Genomic DNA, 15,757 nt, shown 5'->3' with positions numbered 1-15,757 from the left:
ATTGTCTCTGATGAGGCAGGTGATCTTGGGCAGACTGTCCCTGCTGCGGATAGTGAATATTATGATAATCTAATCTAACCTATTTGTAGCCCACAGAACTAACGTTAGCATTTATTTTATTTAGCAGTAACACAAAGAACCTATAGGCTTGTATCCAATAAGACATTGGCTTGAGAAGGCTTGAGGCCTATGAACTTTGGAGCAGATAAATGGCCTAACAGTCACTCCTATATTTTGGGGAACTGAGAATAGCATTTAAGGGGGAAGTTTGACCATAACGACACCAGTCACCCTAGGAACATGCCAACTTTTGGATATTTTAGGACAGAACAGCTATAGATGTCTCCACATCATCTTCAATTGTTATTTTCTGTAGGCAATCACTTTCCCTTAGGGACCATGTCCGATTGTGCCCACACGTCACAGTGTTCAGGGCCTTCAGCTGGTTCATGGTGGCTTGATCCTGGGCTGCCTGGCTTATATACATTTTATGTGTTTCCTGCTGCAGCCATGCCGACTCCTGTTGGGCAGTATTATGGACTCTGGTAGTCTCTTGTTGAACCGCTGTGGTCTATACCAGAGCCTTCACTATGCCATCCATTCTCAGGAATGGTAAGACCTGCTTGCTCTATATCTCTCACACTCTTTCTCTCTTTTCAGGAGGTATTTTAAAAGGTCTCAGGCAGCCCTTAATTGGATTCAGGTGTCTCTAATTAATGGGAGTAACCCCTTCTCAGTTTTTAAGAAGGGTCTTTAACATTCTAGAGCTAACCTCTCTGCTGTCCACTATGCTCTTGCAACCATCTGCTCTGACTTTATTTGGATACCACCCACTTCCAGTTAAATATTCTCTACAATTTATGCCCCAAGATCTGATGCTCCTGTCCTTCACCAATAAGCAGAATCGTTTTCTTTTTTAAACATAGCTTAATCAATACCTGTTTGCATTAAGGTTTTCTAGTCTCTCACACACAAAAGCTTGGTACTGCAATACACAGATTAAAAGCTCTGAGATTTTTTTTCTGGTCATGTGTGTTCAAAAATTTTCCATTTACCTCATGAAACAAAATTTCAGAATCTTTATAAAATAATAAATAGAAAATATTTATTATACAGCATCATCAAGATCATTTTGACAAAAAGGCAATTTTAATCAAGCATTTGACAGACCAAAATAAATAACTTTTACAGGAAGCTTAATAGCTTTTACAGCCACACACACGAAGGTGAGTTCTTGCCCTTTAGGTACACTTTATGTATGTGTATGTTTACAGTTTTAACAATTACAAACTAAGAGCTACTATACTGAATTTCAAGAAAACTCCTACTCATGATATTATGATTAAACAGTAGTAAAATCAGTGCTTAATGTGTTCAAATCAGTTAGGTCAGACAACCAAAAATATCTATGTACCTACCAATCACTTCACCTTACCTAACTCATGTCTTCAAAGTACGAGCCCTGTTGCTATTGGTAGCAACACAAAATATCTTATACTAATAATAGGTATGAGAAGATATAATCCTTTGCTAGTATGCTAATCAAGAGATAAAACACTGCATTTTTCTTATTTCTTTATCTATATACAGTTTAAAAAAATCAAACAAACTGCAGCCCAATGAAAACAAACCAACAAACCCAAAGGCATCTTTAGGTTTGACCAGAGACATCAATCTTTTGAAAAAGATGTAGCAGTTTCTTTGGGCAAAGTCAATTCATGCTTTTCACATCATGATGATAAGAACAATAGGCAATAAGTTATATTGAAAGGAATACTATAAAAAAAGGAGCAAGGATTAAATATTGGCTCTGATTTGGGGTAGCAGCCATTGCTATATAATTCAATCAAACATAACAAACAATTGGATTTTAATGGAAGAATTGATTACTGGCAACAGGCATTTTTAGACTGAAAAATGAAATGAAAGGGGCAATCAAGTATAAATATGAGGAATTCAGAATAATTCTGGCAGAAAACATAGAAAACCTATGATAAAATGCAATTATAGAATTATGCTGGCAGGAAAAGAATAGTTCACAAATATCAAGAGAAAAATGAAGTGTAGAAATGATGGGATAGCACTTCAGCTGAAGTCAATCAAGCTATGACAATTTACACTAGCGGAGAATCTGCTCCATAGAAGTGGCCTACATAACACAATGTCCGATATATAAAAAACAAATTAAACCAACCAAATGCACCAAATCAAACCAAATAAGCTCAATTTCATTGAACTAATGCATTTAAGCCACAACGGTGGATCTGGATTTTGAACCCCAGAGCATTTAAGAGTCTTTGGGACTAGGTTTTGTTTTAGACATCCCTGGCAAATATTTGAAAGGTGGAGAAAAGGGTGTGAAGGAAAGTAACAGGGAAGCATGCAAATGAGTATTACAAATAAACAGCAGAAAGGGAAACCACAAAGGTGAAATGGAAGGAAAAAACACAGACATCAAGTAGAAGATGTGAGAGTTAAAAATGCACAATGCTGAATAGGTCTGGATCTTTTTGTACACATTAAGCACTGATGAAAGTTCTTGTCTCAACATGATTTTATTTGTAACTATCTGAAATAACTAGAAATGGTCTAAATACTTTTTTCAGTCTTGCCTTTATAATTTTGATACTGGCATGTGTAAGATTTCTAAAACAGACTTTTTTATTTTGGTTAACCACACTTGTTGCAAACATTTAAAGTAACAAGCTCTCAAAGCACTAGTTATCAATAGCATATTTCCACACAAAATATCTGCAAAATAAAGCATCTATTTTAAGGGTAACAACCATCTTAGCTTGTATATGAAAAATGTGTTAGCACAGCATACAAACCTTCAAAGATCTATAGGATATTTATAACAATGTTATAAAACATGATTGGAACATAAAAATATCCATGTGAATTTGTAAAACAATCTTCCAGTGGCAGTTATTAGACATTACATTTCACACATACTATAAACACACACACAGACACAACCATACATTCATTCTCTTGCTTCTATGATGGATTTTATGACCCACAATAAAGAATTGCCTTTTTGTTTAAAATAGTAATTGTTGCTATAATAAGTACACAGTTATTTTGGATGTATTTGTTCCTATAGTAACACAAAAATACAATGTAATCACATGGCAAATCTATTGTAATATTAAAGGTTAGTTGGTAAATATTTTGCTACAGTAAATGTAGTGTAACAGTTTAGCCACATGGCTTGCAATCTTATATAAAAGGGCAGTTCTTCTAAGTACTTGGAACTACAAGTACTGCAACAAAGGCTTTTTAACAGACTTCTTGAATCTTCATCATCAAATATGTTGTGATTACCCCAGCCACTTTTCAAAATCAGCACAAGTTAAAAAAATCAAATGTGAGCAACTGATTGTTCTGACAAAATTCTTTTAAAATCATATGCCAGCATGTGGTCTTTGCTTTTCCCCAACAGACACACTATAGTGACTTGCATTTGCACATCATCCCACCTACCAAACCAGAATATATATATATATATATACTTTCTTAGACATCTCATCCCTTGTTCCTGCCAAACTCTGCCCCTTCCAGCTCTTGAGATTGCTGCTTCTGCATCAGTTGAAGAGTTACAGCCATGAGATGTGCTAATGATTTATCCATGGTTGCATTTATCCAGAGTCATTTTCAAGCATTACCAAGAGAGTGTGTGGATGTGAGTGATTTTTATGTTTACTCATTTTTTTTGCTATAGAAGTTGTTTATTGGGTTTGTGCTTTGTCAGAAATTCCTATTGTCTTCTCAATGTACACCACTTTTATTATTATTTTTAACAGCTAAAGAATTTGAGCCCTCAAATAGATCATTTTTAGTGCAGGATACAGTTTTTGTCCAATCACATATAACATCACATTCTGCTTTTTCATGCTCCCCTACCCAAATGTTCTGGTGCCCTCCTGTGCCCTCATCAATTTCCAGTTGACAGCAGCCAAGTTTGCCTTGTTCACACCTTGATGTAATCATCATTCTACAGGGTGGATGAGCTTTGTTTATAATCCCTCAGAATGACCGAAGCGTAAGTTGCATTTGGGGGGGTGCAGAGTACTGACTCTGACACTGGGGAGCTGGGCACAGAGCTGCCAGAAGCCACCGAATCTCTGAAAGGAGATGGGGGTGTCAGCGCTGGTGAGTCTTCCAGAGTCAGTTTGCTAGTTGCCCGCTCCTCTTCCTCCTCCTCCTCCTCTTCTGTGTTCTCTGGCCTCTCATACACATATCCCTGGATGAGCTTAAACTTCTCACTTTCCCCCTCATCGGACGGTGGAGAAACCGGCTCTTCACTGAAAGCTGCCATCTGGAGAGGAAGCAACTGCTGTTGCTGCAGTGGAGGCTGGTAGAGGGCCCTCACTCCATTCCCTGCATTGGGCATGGGGATCACAGAGTTGAAGTCGGGAATGCCAGTGGCAAACTTGTTGACTACACCTTGCAGCTGCTCCATAATAGATCTCTGCTGCAGCACCAGACTCCTGGGGGGCTGTTCAGGTAAGAACAGGTGGGTCTCTTCTGCTGTTGCCTGAAGAGGGGGTGTTGCTGTCACCCGCCTGTGCACCACCATTGAAGGGCTGCTGGGCTGGCTGAAGCGCACTGGCTCGCTCTCTTCTTCCTCCACTACGTTGTAGAGAGTCTTACTGCTGATGTCTGAAAAAGTCAGGCTCTTGCCTTGGCCATGGTAACTTTTAGTGAGGGGCTTGATTACTGCTGTCTGATTGCATCCTGTCTCCTTGCTTGTGACATGCATTGAGAGTCTGTGCCACATGTGTTGTCCCTTGGGAACATGTCTTCCTCCTGGTTCAGACCATGACACAGACTTTCCATTAGAACTATGAATAAAATAAAGATGGGTTTATTTGCATTTACAATATGCACACATGTACAACATAACAAACATGCCTACAGAAATTCTTGGCTGCTTTGCCTCATTAATTGGTTCCCCTGCTAGTCAGATAATCTCAGAACAAGGCACAGAGAAATACTATCAAGAGAAACAATAATTTCTCTTAAAAGCAGCAATTACCACAATTGGCAGTGGAATCCAATTGTTCCCTGCTGGCTACTAACCCTGCAGCCAAAACAGAAAACTTGATACACAGGGCACTGGAAAGGTTACCCAAGTTTTAGGGATGGCAGCTATTTTGATTTACTTCTAAATTTGCTCGCTGTTTCTTGAAGGGAGAAATAACAGGCAGAGCTCTAATTAATGCTGACTGCTGTTTACATGAAAGATTTCCAAAGTGTTGGAAGAAAACAAACCACAATCTTAGCCCTTGGCATGTAAAATACTAGTAGCAGAAGGTATTGCTAATAATGCTTCACATCCCATTAACCAACCACTTCTCCCTCTCCACCCTGCAGCTTAGACATAAATTAAAAGCCCTAGATATAAAAGGATTGGAGGGCTGTCCTAGAGGTAAAACTAACACTATGCTCTGCTTTTATGACTTGCAAACTGAGACAGGAAGAGTGGCTCTCTCCACGCATCCAGGAGGCCTATCAAAATTACGTGGGTCATCACAGGACCAAAATGTTGCTAACTGCCCCCATCGATTTGTGGAGAAGTATATGCAGCAGGCCTTATTCCATCAATCTGAATGCCAAAAAAGGGAAATAAAAAAAGCGAACATGAAGGTTTTTAAACTCTTCGCTGTTTGGATTCTTACAAAGGCTAGAACTAAGAACCAGAAAAGCAGAGGTCCGCACGGTTGCCCTGGATTAAGCCATGGGAAGGCATTCAGTATTGACAGATTATTACATCTCTGTCACCTTTTGGAATCCTAGACTGAACTCATTTGCCATATATATTGTCTGCTTTAACCTGTAAATAATGCTCTCATTTCTTTTCTCCTAGTTAATAAATCCTTAATTAGTTTACCATAGGACTGGCTACCAGCATCGTCTGCGGTTTGAGGGCAAGTGACTGGTCTCTTGGGACTGGGAGCAACCTGACTATTTTGTGATTATTGATGTAAGTGACTATGTATCACTCAATCCAGCTTGCCTGGGTGGCAAAATAGACTGGAGAGCCCATGGGGACTGTGTGTGACTCCACAGTACTGATTTAGTGATCTAGGAGTTCACATTTGATACTGGGTTGGTGAAATCCAATTTGGGTGCTTGCCCTGTTTTTTGAGAGTCTGCCCTGAGGTAGGCACTCACAGTCATGAGCCATTCCAGACAGTGTGACCAAAGGCAAAAATAATAAAACTGTAGGAAGTTCACAATTTGTTGATTTGCTTCACACTTCATGCCCCTCTAAATTTAGGACACAGTGGATTAATCTCATCCTAGGGATAATTTTCAAGCAGGAAAGAAAGCGTAGCATTTTAAATGGTTGATTCATGAATACAGAGGAACTCAGGGTATGTCTACACTGCCACCCTAGTTCGAACTAGGGTGGCTAATGTAAGCATTCGAACTTGCAAATGAAGCCCAGGATTTAAATATCCCAGGCTTCATTTGCATGTTTCCAGGTGGGCGCCATTTTTAAATGCCTGTAGTTCGAACTATCTGCCTGCGGCTACACGCGGCACGGACTAGGTAGTTCGAATTAAAGCTCCTAATTTGAACTACCGTTAAACCTCCTTGCAGGAGGAATAATGGTAGTTCGAATTAGGAGCTTTAATTCGAACTACCTGGTCCGTGCCGCGTGTAGCTGCGGGCAGATAGTTTGAACTACAGGCATTTAAAAATGGCGCCCACCCGGGAACATGCAAATGAAGCCCGGGATATTTAAATCCCAGGCTTCATTTTCAAGTTCGAATGCCTACATTAGCCACCCTAGTTCGAACTAGGGTGGCAGTGTAGACATACCCTCAAAGTTATATAATCGTCCCGGGTCAAATATTCCCAGTCCTTCCTTAGGCAGAACCCCATCAAAGTGTTCTGAATGGGGCTGTGGGCAAGAGTGAGAACTTGATGACCTGGCCCGTGATCTTATCCTCAGAAGAGGAACCAAAATGCAGTGAACCTAAGAACTCTGCTTTCCTATCATCCTTTGTCATCACAGGAAGCAGCACCTGAAGGGGAACCATATCTCAGCTGCTGCAGCGCAGATTACAGAATAGTGGTGTAGTAGAACCATGCACAAATATTCTTATTGCTAGCAAAGCCAATAGAAATAGTTAATGCAGATAGCTCAACCTCCTCTGCAGGGAAGCCAAGGGAGGAGAAAAAGTGTAAGACGCTCCACACAGTGCTCCCTTTGAGTTCTTATGCCAGGAGGTGGGGTTTGCTCTCTAAAGAAATAAGCAGGGGCCCAATCTTCAAATCTTGTGCCTCTGTACAGTTCCCTATCAACACAGCTCTATCAGTGTCATGCTGACCAGGTTTTTCCTACTAGCCACTGCTCCAGAAAAAAGGTTCTGAAAGTTTTGTTTCTTTCTTGCACAGATTGCCCCCCCAACATTGTTTGTGTCATATATACAAGATACCACTATTCAAAGTTTGTGAAAACTACAGTGGAAAAATGCAATTCGGTGGAAAATATAAGAAAATGGTGCAGAACACAATCCCATTCCTCTGGGGATAAATTTACACCCCATTTTCTATTTTGGTGCAAATATTCCTGGAGGGAAACAAATGTGAGATGGAGCTATGCTGCAAAGTTCAAATCTAGAGTGAAGGGGGAGGAGAAGTTTGGAGACAAGGGCTTGGTTTTGCTCACAAGGGCCAATAACAGTGTTCATACCTCCAAAGTGTGGATATGATTGGAGCCAGAATTTTGACTAGAAAAAAATGGAAACTTCTCAGTGCTGAATAATACAAGCTTTTACAGTAATCAGTGAAAAGACGAGGAGGATTTTAAAAATATTCTGCAGACTATCAGTTATGATAAATATGAGCTGTGCTATATTTTGTTTTAAAATGATGTAAACATAGGCAAGTCAAATAATTGAAAATATTATAGGCAGAATATTTTATATCCATAGAATTAACATTTTAATATAGGAAGTTTTATAAAAACACTTCCTAAAGAAAAATATTTGGTCAGCCATTAAGTTCGATGCAATTATCTACAGCACATCAATCTGCATTCTGTCAGATTCTCTGAGGAACACAAAAAGTTTCCGAGAGACCATAAAGATGACTATTTCTGAGATATTACATCCAAGTTAAGAGAGCAATTTGTTATACAGAATAACATAACTGATGGAAGTATAACGCTCCCTTATGGTAGAGCTATTCTGGTAATTAAATATGGTGTTTGTAATAGTGGGATGTGCAGTATAAAGAGGAAAATCACAGTGGACATGAGAACCAGGGGATAGCAGAATTATACTCAGGAAGACTATAAAGAACATAAAAGAATGGCCATATGGGGTCAAAGCAATGGTTCAACTAGCCCACCATCCAGTCTTCTGACAGTGGCTGCGGCCAGGTGCTTCAGAGGGAGTGAACAGAACAGGACAGTTATCAAGTGATCCATCTCCTGTCATGTAGCCCTAGCTTCTAGCAGTCAGATATCTAGGAACACTATGAGCACCGTAGTGTTTTCTTGACCATCTTGGCTAAAAACCACTGATGGATCTATCCTTCACGAACTTATCTAATTCTTTTCTCAACCTAGTTATACTTTAGGCTTTCTCTGGCAATAAACACCAAGGATTGACCATATTGACCCTGCTTCTTCAAAATTTCATCGTGCAACCACTGGTTCTTGTGTTACATGAAGGAGTAAGTAATAATTCCTTATTCACTGCCCTCCTACCATTCAAGATTTATAGCCAGCTATCATAACCACACTTGCTTCTTTTCTAAATTGAAAAGTCACTATCTTTTTAGTCTCTTCGCATATGAAGAACTCGTGAAGTCATTCTGCCGCTCTACTCTGCACTAGTTAGGCCTCAGCTGGAGTACTGTGTCCAGTTCTGGGCGCCACATTTCAAGAAAGATGTGGAGAAATTGGAAAGGGTACAGAGAAGAGCGACAAGAATGATTAAAGGTCTAGAGAACATGACCTATGAAGCCAGGCTTCATGAACTGGGCTTGTTTAGTTTGGAAAAAAGAAGATTAAGGGGGGACATGATAGCGGTTTTCAAATATCTAAAAGGGTGTCACAAGGAGGAAGGAGAAAATTTGTTCCTCTTGGTTTCTGAGGACAGGACAAGGAGTAATGGGCTTAAAGTGCAGCAGGGGAGGTTTAGATTGGACATTAGGAAAAAATTCCTAACTGTCAGGGTGGTCAAATATTGGAATAAATTGCCAAGGGAGGTGGTGGAATCTCCCTCTCTGGAGATATTTAAGAACAGGTTAGATAGACATCTGTCAGGGATGGTGTAGGTGGAGCTTGGTCCTGCCTTGAGGGCGGGGGGCTGGACTCGATGGCCTCTCGAGGTCCCTTCCAGTCCTATTATTCTATGATTCTATGATTCTATGAAGCTGTTGCATACTCATCAGTTTTGTTGTTCTTCTCTGTACTTTTTCTAATTCTAGTATCTAGTCTTGTAATTGGGCAACCAGAATTGCATGCTGTATTGAAGGTGTCGGCATGCCTGGATTTATATAGTGGCTTTATGATGTTTTCTATTTTATTGTCTGTCCCTCTTCTAATAGCTCCTCATATTGGGTTAGCTTTTTGGCTGTTGCTTCACAATGAATGGATGTTTTCAGAGAACTATCCACAATGACTCCAAGATCTCTTTGTTTAGTGGAAAAAGCCAATTTAGATCCCATTGTTTTATATCTGTAGATAGGGTTACATTTTCCATTTCCCATATGCATTAGTTTGCACTTATCAACACTGAATTTCATCTTCCATTTTGTTGGTCAGTCATCCAGTTTTATGAAATCCCCTTGTAATGCTGCATAGTCAGTTTTGGACTTTGCTTCTGTTCTTCAGACAGAAACAAACACCTACAGGATCTCACTCAAGAATTCTTAAAACTACAATTCCCACTTGAAGAAGTGAAGAAACAGACTGACAAAGCCAGACTGACAAAGCCAAAGTTACCTGCTACAGACAGACTCAACAGAAGAAAGCAACAGAACACCTCTAGCCATTACCTACAGTCCCTAGCTAAAACCTCTCCTACATATCATTAAGAATCTACAGCCTATACTAGGTGATAATCCCTCAGTCTCACAGATCTTGGGAGACAGGCCAGTTCTCACTTACAGACAGGCCCCAAACCTGAGACTAATACTCACCACCAACTTCACATGCTATAGCAGAAACACTAACCTAAGAACCTATTCCTGCAATAAACGTAGTTGCCAATTTCTGTCCACACATCTACCCTAGTGACACCATCACAAGACCTAACTATATCAGCCATACCATTATAGCTCATTCACACGCACATCTACTAATATGATATATGCCATCATGTGCCAGCAATGCCCTTCTGTTGTGTACCTTAGACAAACTGGACAATCTCTATGCAAAAGAATAAATTGACACAAATCAGACACCAAGAATGGCAACATATAAAAACCAGTTGGGGGAGAGGGGTGTTACTTTAACCTCCCTGAACACACAATTACTAACTTGCAAGTTGAATTTTTAGGCAAAAAAAACCTTCAAAAACCAACTGCAAAGTGAAACTGCTGAGCTGAATTCATATGCAAATTTGACACCCACAGAAAAGGTCTGAAGAGAGGCATGGAATGGCTCTCCCATTACAATAAGTAATTTCCCCTTCAGGTACTCTCACCTTCCCATCATTATTGGAAGTGAGCCACATCCACTCTGATTTAATTAGCACTGATGTTACACTCTCATATCTGTATCTGTGTCTTTCTTTCTCTTCAAGCATCTGAAGCTTATGTCCTAATACTTTTGCTATTCTTTAAGGTGCCACTGGACTCCTTGTTTTTTCTCATTATTATCAAGTTTTCTATTTTTACAGCCTCTCTAATCTCCCTGGTCATGTCACAATCATATCACCATCTGGTCATGCTGTCAGTAATATAGTCTTATTGCCATAATCTTGCTCAAGCATGGAATTTCTATCCATAGAGATTCTGTGATACTGTTTGATTCATTTACAATTTTTACTGTATTTACCACTGTTTTCTTTCACATATGGTGCCACTCCCCCACTATAACTATCTACTCTGTCATTCCAATATATTTTGTACCCTGACATTACCATGTCCCACTAATTATTATCATTCCACCAAGGTTCTGTGAATCCTATTATCTCAACACCCACATTTACTACTACGCGTTCAAGTTCAGCCATCTTAGTATCAGAGCTATAACTAGTTATTTGAGTACCCATTACTAATAAGCATATTTGCTTGATTTAGCCATGACTTGGGGGGCAGGGACAAGAGGGGTCAAATCCCCTCCTGCCCAGATTCTACCTTTCATTTAGCACCATGGTTTTCAATCTGTGGGGTATATCCCTGGCTCTCTGCCCTGTGGAAACTGGTGTTTTGGCTGGCTGCCCTACTCCCCAAGCCAGGTCACCTCTGGATGGCCAGGTGCTCAGTATAGCTCTGAGCTGCAATTCTGACACACTCTTGCCTCTCTTCTGAAGAAGCCTGACACTGATACCCTGGAATCAGTTTTTCGCTGCCATGAGATGCTTGCATTGGGAACCATTCAGGGCAGCTGGTCTCTCTGGGTAGGGCCTGACTCCAGGTGTTGTCACTGGCAGCACCTAGCAGTACAGAGGCAGCCTGGCTCAGGGGGCAGGGCAGAAAGGGCTGCCAGGGAGCCAGCCAGTGCCCAGGCATAAGCAGACCAGGTGGTTCCCACCAGCACCTCATCTTCTGGGTCCTGGCAGGAGGTGAAGATTTTTAAACTGTGATGCATTTCCCCCTCCTTGGCTACATCAACATTGGCATGATCTTGCACAAATACTCTTTAACGGAAGAGTTCTTGCGTTAACGTATTTGCTCAACAGAGTGTCTACACTGGCATGTGCCTTTGCGCAAGAGATGTGCTTTTCCGCAAGTGCTTCCGTGCCAGTGTAGATGCTCTCTCGCGCAAGAAAGCTCTGATGGCCATTTTAACCATTGGGCTTTCTTGCGCAAGAAATTCATGTTGCCTGTCTACACTGGCCTCTTGCGCAAGAACAGTTGCACAAGAGGGCTTATTCCTGAGTGGGAGCATCATAGTTCTTGCACAAGAAGAACTGATTTTACACATTAGAACATCAGTGTTCTTGTGCAAGATCCCCCTGCCAGTGTAGACAGGAAGCATGTTTTTGCGCAAAAGCGGCCACTTTGGCGGAAGATCACGCCAATGTAGACACAGCCCTCTTGTTTGAAAACCTCTGTGTTAAATGGAAAGCAAAAATCTTGGGGGGAGGGAGAGATGTGACCCCAGGTGCTCACCTCCATGCTGTCCCATTTTCTGCCTCCCTTCTCCCCCCCCCCATGCCAGCTTTGTGCTCTGGGCAGCTACCGTGTTTGCCCTGCCAGGGTTACAGCCCTGCTTAGTATTTAGACTTCTTGCATTTGTATACAAGCATTTATAAAATAAGTCAATATTTAGTTGTCTGCCTTCATATGATGTAATAGAATGGGATTCTTTCTCATTTGACTGTTTTTCTTCAGTTCCTACCTGTTCTTTATCAATTTCTATCCTCTTCTCTTTACTAGGCTATAGAAAATCCCTGTCAACAGAGCCTCTCCTAAAGGATGCATCTGTCTGAACAGTGTGCTTTCCACACTTGTCAGACTTCCTACAGCCCTTAGTTTTAAAGCTTCTCTATGATCCTTTTAATTTTACGTGTCAGCAATCTAGTTCCATTTTGGTTTAAGTGAAGCCCATCCTTCCTCTACAAGTTCCTCCTTTCCCAAAGGATCACTGGTCCTTACTAAACCTAAAACACTACACTATCATCTCATCTATTCACTGAGACCCTGCATTTCTGTCAAACTGGAAGCATTTCAGAGAATGCTACCCTGGTGGTCTTGGACTTCAATCTCTTACCTAGCAGCCTCAATTTGACTTCCAGGACATCTCTAATACCTTTCCCTACATGATTGTTATCTACATGTACTACAACTACCAGCTCCCATGGACTACATATAAGTCTTCTTGATACTATCTGTCTAGCTATTATCTCCTTTTGGGCACACACATGCGGGAACTAGGTGTGCTGGAGTATTTTAGGTAGTTTTCATCACATACAGGATTCACAATTTGGTTCAGTGGTTCGCAGGATCCCTACTTTGGAAGCTATATTCTGTGGGAGCAATGACAGGATGCAGATGTAGAGCAAAAGAATCTGAAAGGTATTACTGAAAATTCCATTCACACAAGACAGCTGAAAACAGGCTTTGCCTTTGACATTCTACATACAAAGAAGGGTCAAAGGTGAGGTGGAGTCAAACTGGGCGAGAAAGGAATCATGCAATAAAAAAAATGCAAATCTTGCTTATTTTCATGTAACCACATGACAGGAGCTGATATCTGCTACCTTTTGTTGAGGGAAAGAATATAAATTTAATGCAAACAATTATTTTGGATTTTCTGATTTTCTGTCTATTTTTGATAAAACAATATACCAGAACCATCGTGGCCTTAGACCCCACATGGACTGTCTAGAAGAAGGGGATCCAAAATTTAGCTTCTATGGAAAGGAACAGTCATGATGAATGGTGCATGCCTGGAGCCTATCCAGCATAAGTAAGCCCTGTAAAAAATTTACTGAGTAAGGGTCCTCTCCCATATGGCGTCTCGCTTTAAGGGCCACAGTCTTAATGCTGCATAGTAATCACCTAAATAACCATGTCTGAGAACTGAGTTCAAGACATTTAAAGTGACACTCCACTGTGGCTAGCAAGAGGATTTATAGCACCGTTCTCTGGCACATATTCAGAAGGCGAGTGGTGGCTCTTTTCTTCCTGCTCGCCTCATCTTTTACCAGAAAGAGGGGTAAAGCATGGGATACTGGGTTTTTCCCCAAACCAGGCCAGAAGAGAGAACATGATATTTTTTTAATTTGGCCTCAGAGTAGGCACAAAAGGCTGAGTACAAATCAATTAACTCAGACAGCAGAACATACCACACTCCTGTGGCAAATTTGGGTCTTCCCACAAATTGTAAACCCCATTTGTGGGGCTCAACAGCTGACAATGATGCGATCATTACCCTGTTTGTACTTTTTCAATATATATTCAATATAAGTATTCAAACAGTTTCCCCCTTTCCAAGAGCATGACACTGAGTTTTGCCTCGACGCTGAACTGTTATTTTCCCTGCTTCATTGCTGTTTGCGGTAGGTTTGCTGACAAGAAAATGAATCACATTTTATTATTTGGCTTTTGTTAATTGCATGTTTTCTAATAACCCATCTAAGAGCTTATCATCAGGCTGAGCTCAGTGCTTTACAAGATTTTGATGACATCAAGCCCCTTGAACCATCCACCAGGAGTGACAGGTCTGTCCAGTACAAAGTATCTTCTGAATACTATTTCTCTAAATCCCTGCAGCTAAGACTGTCTCTATGCTGATTGTTCAGGCAATTTTATGCATGTCCTGTTGACACAACTTAGATGAGCTTCTTTGTGCTTTACTACCTGGAACATGTTTCGAGTCAGCAGCAGTTTTCCTTCTTTTCCATGACAGATACGTGTTGGGCAATTTGTGTATTCTAGGAATTCAACCCAGGATTTTTCCTTTTATGTGCTTTCCATATGCTCCTCTGTTAAGCAATTTGGACTCCATAAGCTGCCACAATCTTTCCACAGAGAACTCAAAGAGATTGTTTTAATGCATATGTCCTAAATCCCAGTTTTTCTACATACTCCCTAGGCTGTATTGGGGCAAGTCACATACATTTCTTCTTGCTTTGATTATCAAATGCACAAGAATACCCTACATTTGTAAAGATAAATTCATGAATGTTTGGGAGATGTTCAGATGTTATGGGGTTGGGAAACAGAGAGCCTGAAATACAGATAAATGATCTGATACCTGGATGACAGCTTCTTTGTTTGTCTCTTACTGTTATCGATATAATCAGTAAAGGAAGCTGAGCTGGAGCCTTCTATATTTAGGAGAAGGGGATACATGCATTTTCCGAACCCTTAGCTTTGCAGAAGTTCTCTCTTCTTCTCCTAATAATATGGCAAAGCCTTGCTTTGTTAGCCTTTCCATGGGAGAAGGAGAGCATCTAATCATGTTGGGATGGGGGATATAGCAGATTTGGCCCAGGCCTGGTGTTGTTAGACAGCTTTGATTTATTACTAATGTACAGGCAACTTTATAACTATGCTGAAGGGCTCATTCACCTTGCAGGGAAAGGCATAACAAAAATTGATGTCTGGAAGTGGTAGCCAAACAAATTCAAATTAGAAATAGGGTATATTTTTTAACACTGAGGATGAATTACCATTTGAACAAGCAACCAAAGGAAGCAGTGAATTCTTAATCTCTTGTGTTCAAATCAAGACCGCATGCCTTTCTGGAAGATATACTTTAGCTAAACAAAAGTTTTGGGCTCAATACGGGGGCAGTGAGGTGAAATTTAATATCCTGTGATGTATGTCAGACTAGATGTTCTAAGCTTAAACTCTATGAATTTATAAATCCTGAACTATGTTTATGCAGCTTGAGACATGGCGATCAAATCCATCTAAAAAAGACAGGTCCGAACTAAAATCCAAAGTACTGAGACAGATCAAACCTTCTCTGTTTTTATTCACTGTCTTACCAGCATTTTAGGAGACAAATGTCAGCTACTGCCCAGACATCAAGCAAAAAACTCCTAAGTGGCAGAGCTGGACCCACAGAGCTGACCCTGATGTGAAGGATGGATGTTATTCTAGGACA

The 15,757-nt window shown here is 40.6% G+C and overlaps 1 protein-coding gene across 1 annotated transcript in view; it reads right to left on the bottom strand.

Moving 5' to 3' along the window:
* Positions 1 to 1,126: 1,126 nt before the first annotated feature.
* Positions 1,127 to 15,757, bottom strand: part of GRM1 (glutamate metabotropic receptor 1) — an 82,495-nt gene continuing 67,864 nt past the window's right edge. Inside the window, exon 7 of the mRNA XM_089777161.1 lies at positions 1,127 to 4,847. Coding sequence (XP_089633287.1) covers positions 3,998 to 4,847 — 850 coding nt within the window. The 3' untranslated portion in view covers positions 1,127 to 3,997. The remainder of the gene's footprint in view (positions 4,848 to 15,757) is intronic.

This window comes from Pelodiscus sinensis, chromosome 3, assembly GCF_052426305.1.
Source record: "Pelodiscus sinensis isolate ZL-2025 chromosome 3, ASM5242630v1, whole genome shotgun sequence".
NCBI classification, from domain to species: domain Eukaryota; kingdom Metazoa; phylum Chordata; order Testudines; family Trionychidae; genus Pelodiscus; species Pelodiscus sinensis.
Note: the sequence above shows the minus strand (reverse complement) of the source record. Positions and strands in the feature narration are given on the sequence as shown.